The sequence below is a fragment of the Oryzias latipes genome, chromosome 16, assembly GCF_002234675.1.
Source record: "Oryzias latipes chromosome 16, ASM223467v1".
Lineage (NCBI taxonomy): Eukaryota > Metazoa > Chordata > Actinopteri > Beloniformes > Adrianichthyidae > Oryzias > Oryzias latipes.
The window spans coordinates 15,686,320-15,700,454 of NC_019874.2; the positions used below are offsets into that span (position 1 = coordinate 15,686,320).

The following is a 14,135-nucleotide window of genomic DNA, read 5'->3' on the forward strand; positions in this document are numbered from 1 at the left end:
AACTAATAATAAATTGTTTCTGTAGATTGACATATCAGTTATTGGAAGCATGGATGATGACAGCTTGGCCACCTACGTTCCAATCTACGGTGACAGGATTGCCACACGAAGGTTTTGCTCTGAATATAAAAAGAAAGGTGAGAGAGATGCACAACGGCAGTCATTGCTTCAAAAACTAAAAAGAAAGATGGGATTTGACACACAATCAGAAGGCCCTGACCATGGGGAACATGATACAACTCAAACACATCCAAGGGCATATTTGAAGAACAACAAGCTGGCTGTGAGAAAGACCAGAAAGGTTGAGTTAGGATGGATACACGAAGGAAAGTAGCTACGCAAGAAAAATGGAGGTGGAACAAGGAGAATAGATTTGTCAAAGGAAGCAAAAAAGGCTGACATTTTAAGCATTGCAAAGGAACTATTTTTTCCAAATGGAAGATCTAAAAAGGGACAACTGGAGAATTTTACTTTTGATATTTTAGATTATCAAGAGGATGCAGTATTAGATGAAAACACCACAGTAGGAGAACTTTATTCCCTGCTAAAAATGGGAACGTTAAGATTTTATCTTTGCACAAGAGAACGGAAGGAATCTAGAATCACAGAAATCAGTATTCCAGATGACGACATGGACCACGATGAGCCAGAGGATGAAAACAGCTCCTCATATTCATCTAACTTCTCAGAGGTCCTGATAGGTCCTCACACCGGTGAACCTCTGGCATGGCAACTGGAAGACACTCTGTCCATTTCATCAAGTGATGAAGGGGAATCTGTGAGTTTTAATCTTCCTTCAGCCACCCTGAACTTAAGTTCTGTGAACCAGTTTGTCTCAAACAACTCTACACCATCGACAGCTACCTCCACTGAAGAGCCTGGACCTGCTCTTATGCTCCCACCATCTGCTGTGTCTATTTTGTCAAGTTATGAAGGAGACTCTGGAGTTCTTCTTATTCCTTCTTCTGCCCTTGAGCTGGCAAGTCCAAGCAATATCACAACCAGTGATGTGCCATCTACATCCAGTGTTACTGAGCAGCCTTCATCCACCTCTGTGTCCCACATACCTAGTATGAGTTCATCAGATAATGAAGTACACAGTAATACTGAGCTGTCCGGATATGACACGATTAATGTTAACATTAAACTTCACACGACAATGCTTATGGATGAACTGATAACACAGTTCAAAGATCCCAGCTTGCTCACCTGCCCTTTGAAATTTAGTTTTATCGATGAGATAGATGCAGATGGAGTTTCTAGAGATGTCTATTCTGCTTTCTGGACAGAGTTTTTAGACAGTGCTGCTGAAGGGCAAGACATGAGAGTTCCATTACTTTCCCTAAAGTGGCAGGAGGAAGAATGGAAATCTGTTGGATGAATCCTGGTTAAGGGGTTCCTAGACCATGGCTATTTCCCTAGCCGCCTTGCACCAGCTTTCACAGTGGCGCTGGTTTTTGGTGAGCACTTGGTGTCACCTGACTTGCTATTTGAGTCACTCCTCTTTTACATCAGTCCAGAGGAGAGAGATCTTGTGAACAAGGCTTTGCTGGAGGATCTTCTTGGTGAAGAGCATGAGGAGCATGTTTTATTAGATCGTGTGGGTGCTAAATTTATCCCAACAAGAGAAAACTTGAAAGCTATGCTTTTAAATGTTGCACATAATCTGATCATTCAACAGCCAAAATATGCTCTTGATAAAATGTCAGAAGTTGCAAGAACAACATTTGCACATGTCTTCAAGAGCCAACTAAAAATTCAAGAAATGTATGAAAACATGAAACCTACAGCAAGAAAGGTTCTAAAATTATTAGATGCTAATCCTACCACACAAGCTGAGAGCCAGAGTCTGAGGTACTTACAGCAGTACATCAGAGGACTGGATCAGGCAGGTCTCAGAAGGTTTCTGTGATTTACAGCTGGCTCAGATGTGCTTTGTGTTACTAAAACTGAAGTTCTCTTCACATCCTTAGATGAAGTACGGCGGCTAGTAGCACATACATGTGGTCCAGTTCTGGAGCTACCTTGGACATACTTGTCCTTCCCAGAGCTGCGTGTGGAGCTCGACAATATACTGAGCAGCAACAGCTGCTATGTTATGAACATTGCGTAGTATTAAAAATACGGTGCCTGTTGAAATCTCTTTTTTTATGTTGAAATGTTTTACAGAAATAACACAAATGTGCACAAATAACTCTAAAGTGTTTTGGTAACGTTTTGGTTATTACTATTTAACATATTCCAAAAGAAGTTTTTTTTATTTGACTTAAGAATAGAGACAATATCAGGAGAATGTTCAAATGCGATGTACCACTGTAAAATTCATATTCAACAGTTTTTCTTATTGATGCTAATGGAAAAGAATCACTTATTGAGAAGGAAGACTGGTTAAAAGAATACTGTGAAAGACAAGCATTTGAGGTAACATTAACACTGTTCATAAAAAGATTTTCAAAGTTAAGCAGGTTAAGCTTGAAGAATGCATCTACATATCTTTTTTTCTTTTTACAGGGCAGTATTATATGTTATATTCCTTTCTGGTTTGATGTGCATTAAGCACAATGATGTCCTGGTTCACAACAAATGTATTTATTTTTGTCCTCGTTTTTAATGTATGTGAAGTTTCTCATGTTCACTTTTGAGATTTGGTTTTTCAGATTTAAAACATATCTGCTCTACAGTTTTGCACTTGGATGGAGAGAACCTCCTCCCAATAGGACATTTCAGAGCACTTGTTAAATTAACATTTTGTTTACCATGTCAAGCACATGTAGCAACATTTCTGAATGTTATGAGGAAAAGAACAAAATTGTTGGTTTGATCACCAAAATTGTTTATTTTGTGATGATTAAAACATTACGCATTCAACATGAGTCCTTGATATTTCAACTTTTTATCATAACTGCATTTCCAGATTAGTTATCAGTTTAAAACTGACCTGAGTCACCAGATACAGAGAACTTTAAGGAGAGTTTTGGTGTTAGACATAATGAAAAGTATATTTTATGTATTTACTGAGGTGGGGTGTGGTTTATAAATTGGACCAAATTTGAATAGGTTGTGTACTGTATGATAGATTTAACAATTTTAATGACATTTTCAAAATTGTTCTCCAACATGTACACTTAAATGTATATTATGTAGAATTTAAATATCTAAATATCTTACACATTTATGAGAAAACTGAGTAAACCTAGATCCATATCTTACTAACATTCCACTACTCTTATGTCATAGCATTTTTTCAGTCATACACAACAGCAAAAAGTTTCAAAGTTCTTCAAACAAAATATATGAAGGTGCATTAAATGACAATATGACACCAATTATGAGTACATAGAAGTTGATTGTAAAGAAAGCAGGAAACTGTTGATTTGAACCAGTGTTACACGGCTGACAGGTTTGAACGTATGGAAGCTCTTAAAAATAGATACAGTTCAATTGCTTCATTTGGTGTGGTCGGTGCATGAAGAAAGTTTTCTGTCATCAGGAGGCAGGATAGTGAGAAGACTGTTTCATCACATGTGTATGGTCCTCTCTGAAGACAATGTGCTTTGCAAGTTGCCCCTGCTTGCTCGGAAACTTGCTTCAAATAATCTTGTCCACCAAAAAGCTGCGGGAGGGTATACATCATGCATGGTCTGCCACTTGGAGCAATCACATTTCTGCTCTGACGAATGATGTGAGTGTTCCATAAAATAACAACATTTTGAAGCTCTTCCAGAAAGGCAAGCAAAAACAAACATGTTTATACACTACATATCCCTTATTTAAAAGCATATCCTTATCATATATTATTTTCTCTCTCAAATACATGCACACACCTCAATGATCTTCAAACAGGTGAAAAGAATCAGCTGCTTGTCCAAGAAGTCCCCAGTGAAATCATCTGAATCCTTCAGTTTTTGAAAAACGTTAATCCAGTACTGTGCATGGTGTTTCCTTATGAAAGCCCACCAGCTCTCTATTTGCTGATTGTGGGTGCTGGATCCTAAAATGAAGCAATTTCTGGCATAGCTGTCATCATGATCAAGGCGTAAAAATCTTTGAATGTCTTCCATTGTACCGTTCTCTGTCCCCATGTCTGTACGAACTCTGGCTGCAGTACCACCTCTTTTCTCAACTTCTGAAATGAAATATCCAGCAATAATTTTAGGATTACTGTTTGTAGAGTATGCATGAAGCCAGATAAGCATTCTGGAAAACCCATCCACAGCCCCATTCAGACAAATTCCATATGGTTTCAGTTTGTCATAAGAGTCCACATGCCAAATAAAGTTTGGTCCTGGATTACAATACAGTCGACGACGGAGACGATTACGTTGTCTCAACTCAACACCTCTGGGATCAAGAATTTTGATTAACTGTCTCACTGTGTTCTGGGTGACAACAAATCCCTCCTGTATACATCTAAGATGTTGCAGTTTGTATCCATTAAGTTGACCATAAGTCTGCAGTTGTCCAATAAGAAATAATGCAATGTCAAGAATGTCACTTTGGTTTTTTCTTCTGTGAAGTCTCAGTGTTGACAAGATTCTTCGAAGAGTCCGAAGGCTGATTATAATTCCATCAACAGCGCTGAGTGAAAGCAGTATTTCTCTATGGTTTAACCCTATTGAAAAGTACACTTTAATTAAAGAATGTAAATGTCCTCTATCTGCATCCATAAATGAAGTCAGTCAGTAGGTTTTCTTAATACTCTCAAAATCTTCAGGTAGTGTTCTGTGGCTGAACAGCCATCATCCACGTATCCAGCCTCAGAGATGTCAATCTGTAAAAACAACAAAATTATTGGTGCTATGTTTTTTCTTTTTTAAATAACAGTTTAAATAAGTGATTTTACTGAACTTTTCTACACGTTAAGCTTCACACAAAGTTTCCCTTTGTTTTTGAAAGAAATGTCAGGAGTTCAAGTCTTCAAACTTTAAAGTTGCTTGAAAATAGGCACTGTGAATTTTAAGAGTTTAAATATTAATTCAAATAAGTATGCATTCCAAAACGTAAAATAAAAATAAAAAAAATCATTTTCTCTGCATCTTTTGACAGATTATTGATACAGCCATCATCCTGTTCCTCTCCAGCTCGTCAAAAAAGCGCACGTACACCTTAGTGCACCTTACAAAAAAGTAGGATTGTATACATGACATATTCATCAAGAAGCATCAAGACAGTTTGTGACTTTCTGGAGCTACACTACGTGCATCACACCAACAGGACGCGCTTTGGCTCCAGTTGTGGTTTTTACACATAATATCAAACATAACTAGTTGGCATGGCTTCTTATGTTACGATGAAGCTAATAATAAAATAGTTTTCACTCACTTGCTCGTGAATGCTATCAACATAAAGTTCTGCTTTAACTGCTTGATTTTGACACCTAATAAATTGTAAATAATCATGCTCGACTCATTGTTTCTGCAGGATAAAAGTATACGCTATGATTAGCTTAGGATAAAAGCATAAATCGAAAAAAAGAAAATAAAAACATTTTTTTAGCTATCAGCACTTGGTATTGATGAAAAATGACCTATGGACACTCACTCTTGGAGGACTCAGAGCTGATAATGAAGCGGTCAACTTTCCCAAGACTGGGAGTCCACCGTAGCAAAGCTCTATTATGTGTCACGTGACTTGAAGATGTTTTGGAGGGGCGGGGACTGCAGACAACAGAATGATCCAGAAGAAATTAAATTCATTGTTTCTCAAAGTAAACCCCTACAAATAAATGTGAGCCTCTCCGTGCATTTACCAGTGGTTACAATGGATGTGAGATCATCACTCTGGGCTGCGTCGTTGGTCGCAGTGATGCTAATCATGTAAGAAGTTCCCGGAGACAACTTAGACAAGACAACATGAGACTGTTTGGATCCCAGTGACACAAATCGACTTTCCCCTGAAAGGAAAAATATATACATACATACATAATTCATCTTTTTTTCTGATAGGAAGAGAAGTGTTTGATTGCACTATCTAAATGAAGAAGTTTTAACAAACCTGACACAATGTTGATGTACGTAACTCGGAAGCCTGTAAATGTTGTCTTTGGTTTGACCCAGGAAACACCAACAGATGATTCAGTGACATTACTGAAAACCATCTGTGTTGGAGGCTCAGGGCCTGTCAAAAGAAGGCAAAGCAAATGCTGAATTGGGTTTTATATCTTTGTTTTCAATTTTCTTCATCTCTTTATTTTATTGGTTTTTAGAAAAAAAATTGGAAACTGTGACAGATGGACATGAGGGCGTACGCACAAACCCTGCCTTAGTGAAAAATCCTTAAAACTCTTGATTCTAAGATAAGGTCTACTCTACTACACACTGGCCCACCTAAGCCATCCACACCACAGAATGCTGAACAACTTAAACTAGACCACAAACATCAAATATGCTCGGGTATGACAAGGATTGTTTAATGCGAGTACGCCCTAAATGTGTCATTGTTCTAATAACCTGTAGTTGCTGTCACTCGGTGGGTTCTTGATCTTCTGCTTCCTGCCATGCCATAAACTTGCAGGACATAGCGTGTGTTTGCCTGAAGATTGGTGATCTCCACAGAGCGTGCGTGGCCTGGGACCACCACAGAGGTCCTCTTAGCTTCAGTTTCTGATCCAGCAGCTTTTCCAGAGGATGCAGTTGTACTTTCATTTTCCACCATAGTGGTGTTGCCCGCAGTCGAGCTTTTGTCCTGTTCCTCGACTCTCAGGGGTTCCTTTTTGTCGCCATCCGACAGTAGCTCTCGTTTGGTCACTGAAAACTTTTTGAACATCTCTTGTGGCGCTAACCATTTGACAGTGAGGCTGTGTGAGGAGATGTTTGCCACCTTCACTGACCCTAATCCTCCTGTCCTCCTGGTCTCATTAATGGTTGCTTTGTTCAAGATGACTTTGTCTGATGCTGCAAGAGTGGTTGCATTTGTAGCGTTCTTCTTTTCAGGTGGAATAGACGTCTTTTCGTTGTGATGGATCTCCTTTCCCTGAGGCTCGTCTTTTGGGTGGTCAGATTTAGGGTACGTTTTTGCAGGGCTTTCTTGGTCATTAAATTTTGGGACAATTTTTTGCTTTTCAGAAGTGCCTCCTTGCTGTTTTTTGGTTTTTGCTGTAGTCTCATTTTCTTTCACTAAAAAAACAATAACAACACATTGAGTCATATGAGACAGAATACAGATCAAATCTGTACCACTTGTTAAAACAACAAAGAAAATTTCTACTTACTTGTATTACAATCTGCCCCTTGTTTTTTTTTTTTTTAACTTGTCCTGTCCAACAGCTAGGCAGACAGATGAGAGCTGAGGGCCTCTTGGGTTGGACATATTTTACTTTAACAAGAGGGGTTATTAATCTTCAGACAAACCAAAGGTATGTCTGAATAAACCCCTTTTGTAATTGAGGCCAAACTTTATTAATTTCAAACATGTCTGAAAATCTTTGGTGTTGGACCGGACGGAAAAGGAAAGAGGGGAAGAAGAGAGAGGGACGTTAGAGAGAGGGGGGGTAGGGGGTGATAATAGGAGGGGAAGGGGGATAAGACCATGAAGCAGCATAAAGCAACAAGTTTACTGGTTGTTAATCATTATGGTAAGGTTCAAATGTAAAAAACAAACAAAAAAAAAGGGCGGAGCCTGTCCACACACACACTCAAATGTTATAAACACACCTGTTAGTTGCAAAAATGTCCACCTGTCGACATGTACACAAAACAGATAGTGTTCACACGCATACTTATGCCTTAAAACCAACTAGTGTGAAATATTTCAGTCATTCAGTCTGTTGAGCTAACACCTGTGCTCAGGTGAGTGTTTATGTTCTTCTAAAATGGATGGTGGAACGTGAAAAGAAGGAGGGAGAGTGCCCAGCCATCCCCACCCCAAGACCCCCACCGCACCAGCAGCGGCAGCCGGATTCCCCCCAACACCACACGGGAACCGGCAGGGAACAACCGCCGCCCGGGCGACCAAGCCCGCCACCCAGGCCAGGGCCAGCAGGGCCGCCGCAAGGCCCCCAGAGCCAGAGAGCAGGGAGGCACGGAGGGAAAGAGGGCGCCGCCCCAGCCCAACCAGGAGAGCAGCCCCCCCGCCGCGCCGGGAGAACCCAACGCAGGGCCCCACCGGAGAAGGACGCCCACAGCCCCAGACGAGCACCCCACCACCACCCAGGAGTTCCGGGCATCCCCCCGCCCCAACCCCAGGTACGGGCCAGGACCCCCCAAGGGAGACCCACTCCGCACTCCAGGCAGCCATCCGCCCGGCCCACGGTTGGTCCAGGGAGGAGCGAGGCAGGGGCCCGCCGCCCCCGCCCAGAAGGGGGGAACCCCGGGGAAAAAAGAGGGCCCACAAGGGGTGTTGTAAATATGGCCCGACCAGGCTCGGCCACAGTTGGAAATTTGGCGGGGCCCAGCACTCAGGAGCAAGGACCAGAACCCACCCCCCAGGGACACGAACACCCCCGGCTCAGATGTAATGTGAACCCCCCCACCGCGCGGAGAGAGCACCGCCGGGCCCAGGAAGCCAGCACCCCGGGGACACAGCCTCCGTTGCAAAGGGGCCCGTACCCCCCCCAGGGAAGAGGCAGGGGACAGATGGTCCTAGGTCCCACCTTCCTTGCAAAATGTGTGTGCGTGTATGTGTGTTTGAGAGAGTGTGTGTGTGCATGTGTGTGTGTTTATGTTGGGATGTATATATTGAGGGGGGAGGGGTGTGTGTACTAAGGGGGGTGCGGTTAAAATTGGCGGGTAGGGCACTAAGGGGACGTCTCCTGATTACTCACAGTGACGTCCCCTCACCCTCCCCACCAAGGGGCCCTAAATGTCTAAGGTGCGGTTAAAATTGGCGGGTAGGGTGCTAGGAGGACATCCGCTGCTTGCTGGCAGTGATGTCCAAGCACCCCCCCTACCAAGGGCCCTACATGTCTAAGGTGCAAATAAAACCGAAAGAGGGGGGGCCCACTCCATACGGCAACCACAGGAGGGGGGTCACTGCCTAGTAAACCCCCCCCCCCCAAGGCTCATCGCAGGCTAAGCCCCCCACCCCCTCACCCTATTATGAGGTTATATGAGGAAGGGGGTAAGTTGGGGACAGATGATAGACTGTCCCCCGGTTTTTTTCGTTGTGATGGATCTCATTTCCCTGAGGCTCGTCTTTTGGGTGGTCAGATTTAGGGTACGTTTTTGCAGGGCTTTCTTGGTCATTAAATTTTGGGACAATTTTTTGCTTTTCAGAAGTGCCTCCTTGCTGTTTTTTGGTTTTTGCTGTAGTCTCATTTTCTTTCAATAAAAAAACAATAACAACACATTGAGTCATATGAGACAGAATACAGATCAAATCTGTACCACTTGTTAAAACAACAAAGAAAATTTCTACTTACTTGTATTACAATCTGCCCCTTGTTTGCACTTACTGCAGTCTGCACCCATGAACCCCTGCTGGCAGATACAGCTTCCCTTTTCACACCTTCCCTTTTTCACTACAGCCATTTGGACATTTAGTAGAACATGGGCCTGGATGTAAAAAAAAAACAAAATAAAAATCCAGTGGATAATGTGTCAGATTAAAAAAAAATTGGAAAACATGGTGAAAAAGACGTACATTGTTCTTTTAGAAAGGACATCTCCTTTTCTAGCCGGGCTACTCAATCTTTCAGGGCATCCAACTTGACCTCATGTCCATCAGGGCAGCCCCCCGGCTGCAAGCTTATCTTATGAGTCACCACCAGAGGATTGCCAGGTGACAGCTTCACTTCTTGATCCTTGTTGTTTGAGTCACAGCCATTACAGATGACCACTGTTACTGGCTGTGAAGCAGTTGGCTGTTTTTTGTTGGGGACCTCAATGGAAGTCTTGTTTAATGTTGCTACTTTTAAACCTTTTCCATCTTTTATTGGAGGCTTTGTGGCATTGACCAGGGGAATGGTAGAAACAGTCTGATTGATGCCTTTGGTTATCTTTGGACCATCGATAGTATTGGTCTTTGTGGACTGAATAGTTTGAGTAGAGTGGCCTTCAGTTTTCCTTCTATGACCAGATTTGTTGGAAATTGTGGGATTGTCTGATTGCTGGGGTTTGTTTTTGGTGGATTTTCCAGAGGATGTTAATGGAGAGCTAGTGGAGGCTGATGGCGCATTTTGAAATGTCTCATTTTGACAGCCTTGCTATGGCCGGTCGTGGCAGATTCAACAGTTGTTGTGTGATTGGTCGGTTGCAGGGGTTTGTTTTTGATAGGTTTTGTGATATGTACTAGTGGAGATTTTGTGGCTTTTGATGAAACATTTTGAGCAGACTCCTCCTCTTTGGTCTTGCTGTTATGGGATGAATGAGACTCATTCACATCTGTTTGATTGAGTGATGGCAGAGGTCTATGTGTGACGGCTTTAGCAGTGTGAGTTGAGGGAGATTTTTTGGATACTGAAGGAACATTTGGAATTGTCTTATTTTTGGCAGTCTTGCTATGACTGGATAAAATAGGTCCATTTGAAATTGTATGGTTGACTGTTTGCTTCGGTTTGTTTTTGATGATTTTGTCCATGCGGACTGAATGAGACTTAACTGATGATGATGAGGCATTTTGAGCAGCTTCACCCTCTGATAACTTCCTATGATTTGATACAGTTGGGACTGTGTGATTGACAGATTGGGGTTTGTGTGTTGACAGTTTTGCAATGCGGGCTAAAGGAGACTTTACGGATGTTGACCGAACATTTGGCGTTCCGTTGGAACTAAGCTTCCCTTTTCTACCTTTAGCATAACGGGTCAACTCATCTGAGACAGTCTGGTTGGCTAAATGCTTGCCATTGTTGGACACGGCTTTGTTCGTCTTAGGATTTTTTGCTGCTACTGATGGAGCATCTGTAGGTCTGGGTCTACTTTTGCCAGCCTTAGTAGTGTTAACTGGTTGAACTTTGAGTTTAGTGGCTGAAGTGGGAAAATGGTCTGATTTACTGGGTTTGGTTTAAAGGTGGGGTGAAAGGTTTGCGTCAAAGCCAAAGCTGGGATTTTTGGTTTAGAAGAGTTTAAAACCTCACGGATTTTAGTTGTGTTTCTCTCTGCGGCATCTCTCTTCTCGCTGGTTGTGGTTTCAGAGGAGGCAAGTGAGGTTAGAAGGAAAAGCAGTCCTAGAGTAAATAACATTTTGAATCAGAAGCTGTGACCAGCTATAGCAGGGTTTTTGAAGGACTTGTGTATGCAGCCAAAAAAAGATAACTTCCTCCTTTGTACTCCAAGAAAAAGTTGATGGTGGACTTTACCAAGTATTTCCTGAAGAGGAAAAAAGAAAAAAAGGTCTCAGTTATGTGTTTAAAACAGGAAATCTTATAACAAGTTAATTTAGACCTGCGCTGTATGTCAGAGCAATACTGCTCTCTTTCAGCATTGATCAGCTCATTTTAACAGAGTTCCCATTCAGACCTCTAAGCTGGTTTTGCTTCAGCTTCAGGCTTGATGCCTTGTTCTGAAGTTAGGCTGCATTTTGCCTCAAATTGCAATGATGGACACATTTTTCCATTTTTGGTTTTTCACAACCGAACTCAGCATTCCCATCTTCAACCAGGACACTTTTGTTTTAAAGTGACATTTATTAAAATTAATGTGCTACATTTTATTCTCTGACTAGAATAAACAAGTTGACACTCAGTTTTGCTTGAAAACAGCTTTCACATTCTAAAATATTAGTAAAGAATAGTTCCAATTTTCATTCATTGTTACAAAAAAGATTTAAAGTTTTCATTCTAATTAAAGTTTCCAGATTTAATTTAAAGTTAATTGAACTGTTTTTCTGAAATACATTTAACCAGATTAGCCAGATTTAAAAAAAAATCTGTCTTGATTGAAACACTAATCCAGTAGTTCAATTTAACATCTTGATTTACCTGTCTTGCTCAACACGATATCATTTAATAAATCAAATATATAGACACTTACATGAATAAAAGGGCTAAATAACAACAGGAAATATGATTATATTGGACAATTTAGGAGTTTATCAGTTACAGTTGTACAAAACACTATGTTGAAGGGCAACACACTGAGGCTAAAACAAACACGCTTTAAGTAGTAGACATATATATTTATACATATAAACTTTAAAGGTATAAACTTTTCATATGTCTAGGTAATGATTCAAAGCTCCAGAAAACTTGATTACTAAACTTGATTAAAGAGAACTGAATTTTCTTTCTATCACAATCCTAATAAATTACATAAAATACAGATAATTTGGTTGAAAATAATTTAAAGCAGAAAAAATTAAAGTTACCTCATAAATTGGGGCTCCCGCTCCAAATGATCAGGAAAAACTATTAAGCTATAATTTGTTTGTAAAGAGGTTGGAGCAAAGGACTGGCACTAGAGAGACAAAGTGATGAGGACTGCTCTTCCATACCGACACTCCCCAGCACACACACATTTTATATGTACACACATACCACCCTTACACCACACCTCATGCTGCAGGCTCACAATCATGATAGGAAATGTTGGAGTTGGAGTAACAGAAATGTAGCATTTCTTTTATAAAAGCACTTCAGGTCTGGTCTAAGCTTTAGAAAACCTGCTGGACTCTAGTTTTCACTGGAATTTAAACTGATTTGAATTATATAATACCTTTTTTTCCACCTCACATTTTCCTAAACATTCTTAAAGCAAAGCTTTCCTATGCTGAAACACAATGTCTTCAGTGTCCCTCAGTCTGTTTGACTCATTGTGGGTTCAGATCTCAATCAATACACAATAAACACCAATTTGCTGAGTTAAAAATCAATACATTAATAAAATTGTATTTAAAAAATCTTGATGTAGCTCATACGTAGGACCACACTGTAAGCATTCACTTGCTCTCTCTGTGGGACTGAGTCCTCTCAACATATGAATCAGCAGTTTGTTTAAAGTAATGACATGTAACTACCTGGGAGTTATGTAAGTAACCAAATAACCGCCAGATTTAAGGAGAGCTTTGTGGGTGCACTGCGTCCTTGGCTGAGTGGCCACCCACCATCCGTCCTTTTGTTAACCACATGAAGGCATGTCCGCAGCTCAGGAGCTTAGTGCAAACAAGCCTTGAAGATAACATTTCCCACATGAACCTCTATCTATCTGTCCATCTGTGGATGTTGAGCTCACCTGAACTCTGGTGGGGACCAAACTAGTGAACCGGTCTCCCAGAAAATAGGGTCTTGGATCACTTGCAAATGAATCCTGGTGCAGTTCAACTAAAGCAAACCTAAAGCAGACTGAAAAGCAGAAGCTAACTTAATTCTAAAAATTGTGTTGCAGCTCTGATGACTTGGGGCAAAAAATGACAAAGGGAATGATAAATGGGGATGAACATGGCGTCATGAGAATATGCAGACACTCTTACTTCATTTCTTAGCCTTGACTGATCTCGTTTTTTGCAATACTGACCCTCAATGGGTCGCTTCTGTACCTGCAGGATTATTCCAGGCACATAATTCCACTTTTTCTGCTCTTAGTATACAGCACTGTGTAAAATGCATCAGTATTTCACGTTCATTGGAACCAAATCTGTGTCACTATTCCTGCTTTTTAAGGAGTTTGTTCATCTACTGATGATTAACTCATCAAAAGCAGTTTTTTAGATTCTGAATGTATAAATGCTGTATCAATTATGCTATAAGGAAAAAAGGTGATGTTGTCAGTCGATTTGCAACTATAAAATGATTGTCCGCAGTTTTTTTTTTTCCTGAATTGGTCTGCTAAAAAAGTACGAAATAAATAAATAAATAATAAACAGAAAAATATTACACTACTGGGTGGTCCCCTTGCGCCTGGTGGCAGGGTCTTTGTACTGCTCCTTTCAGCACCACAGACCACCCTTCCATCTCTGACCCTGCACTGGCCTTTTTGAAAAAGGCTACAGTACACCTGTGAAAATACACTCATAAAAACTTCAACAGCAAACATCTATGCTGATCAAGCATATTTACCCTGTCAGGATTGGTAAGCATCTCATCAAAGACATTTTAGGAAGTGGACTAAGAAACTCAATTAATTTACTTATAAAAAATGCAATTTTGTCAGGTCGGCATTTCACCAAACTTTATTGACAGCCTAAATCTTTCTTTAGCCTTTGTCCAATAGTAATCAGAGATGTTTTAAGTGTGTCTCGTGTCAAACGTGCAGCTTTTTCTGCAA

At 40.9% G+C, this 14,135-nt stretch overlaps 1 protein-coding gene across 1 annotated transcript; it reads right to left on the reverse strand.

Moving 5' to 3' along the window:
* Positions 1 to 45: 45 nt before the first annotated feature.
* LOC105356112 (tenascin-like) lies at positions 46 to 12,350 on the reverse strand. Its single transcript, XM_023964536.1, has 9 exons — positions 12,241 to 12,350; positions 9,580 to 11,243; positions 9,359 to 9,491; positions 9,112 to 9,257; positions 6,450 to 6,963; positions 5,995 to 6,117; positions 5,750 to 5,893; positions 5,542 to 5,657; positions 46 to 4,771 (listed from the first exon to the last, which is right to left on the reverse strand). Exons 3-8 carry the CDS (start codon positions 9,465 to 9,467, stop codon positions 5,623 to 5,625), a joined length of 1,071 nt encoding a protein of 356 aa, XP_023820304.1. The 5' UTR covers positions 9,468 to 9,491; positions 9,580 to 11,243; positions 12,241 to 12,350; the 3' UTR covers positions 46 to 4,771; positions 5,542 to 5,622.
* Positions 12,351 to 14,135: the final 1,785 nt, after the last annotated feature.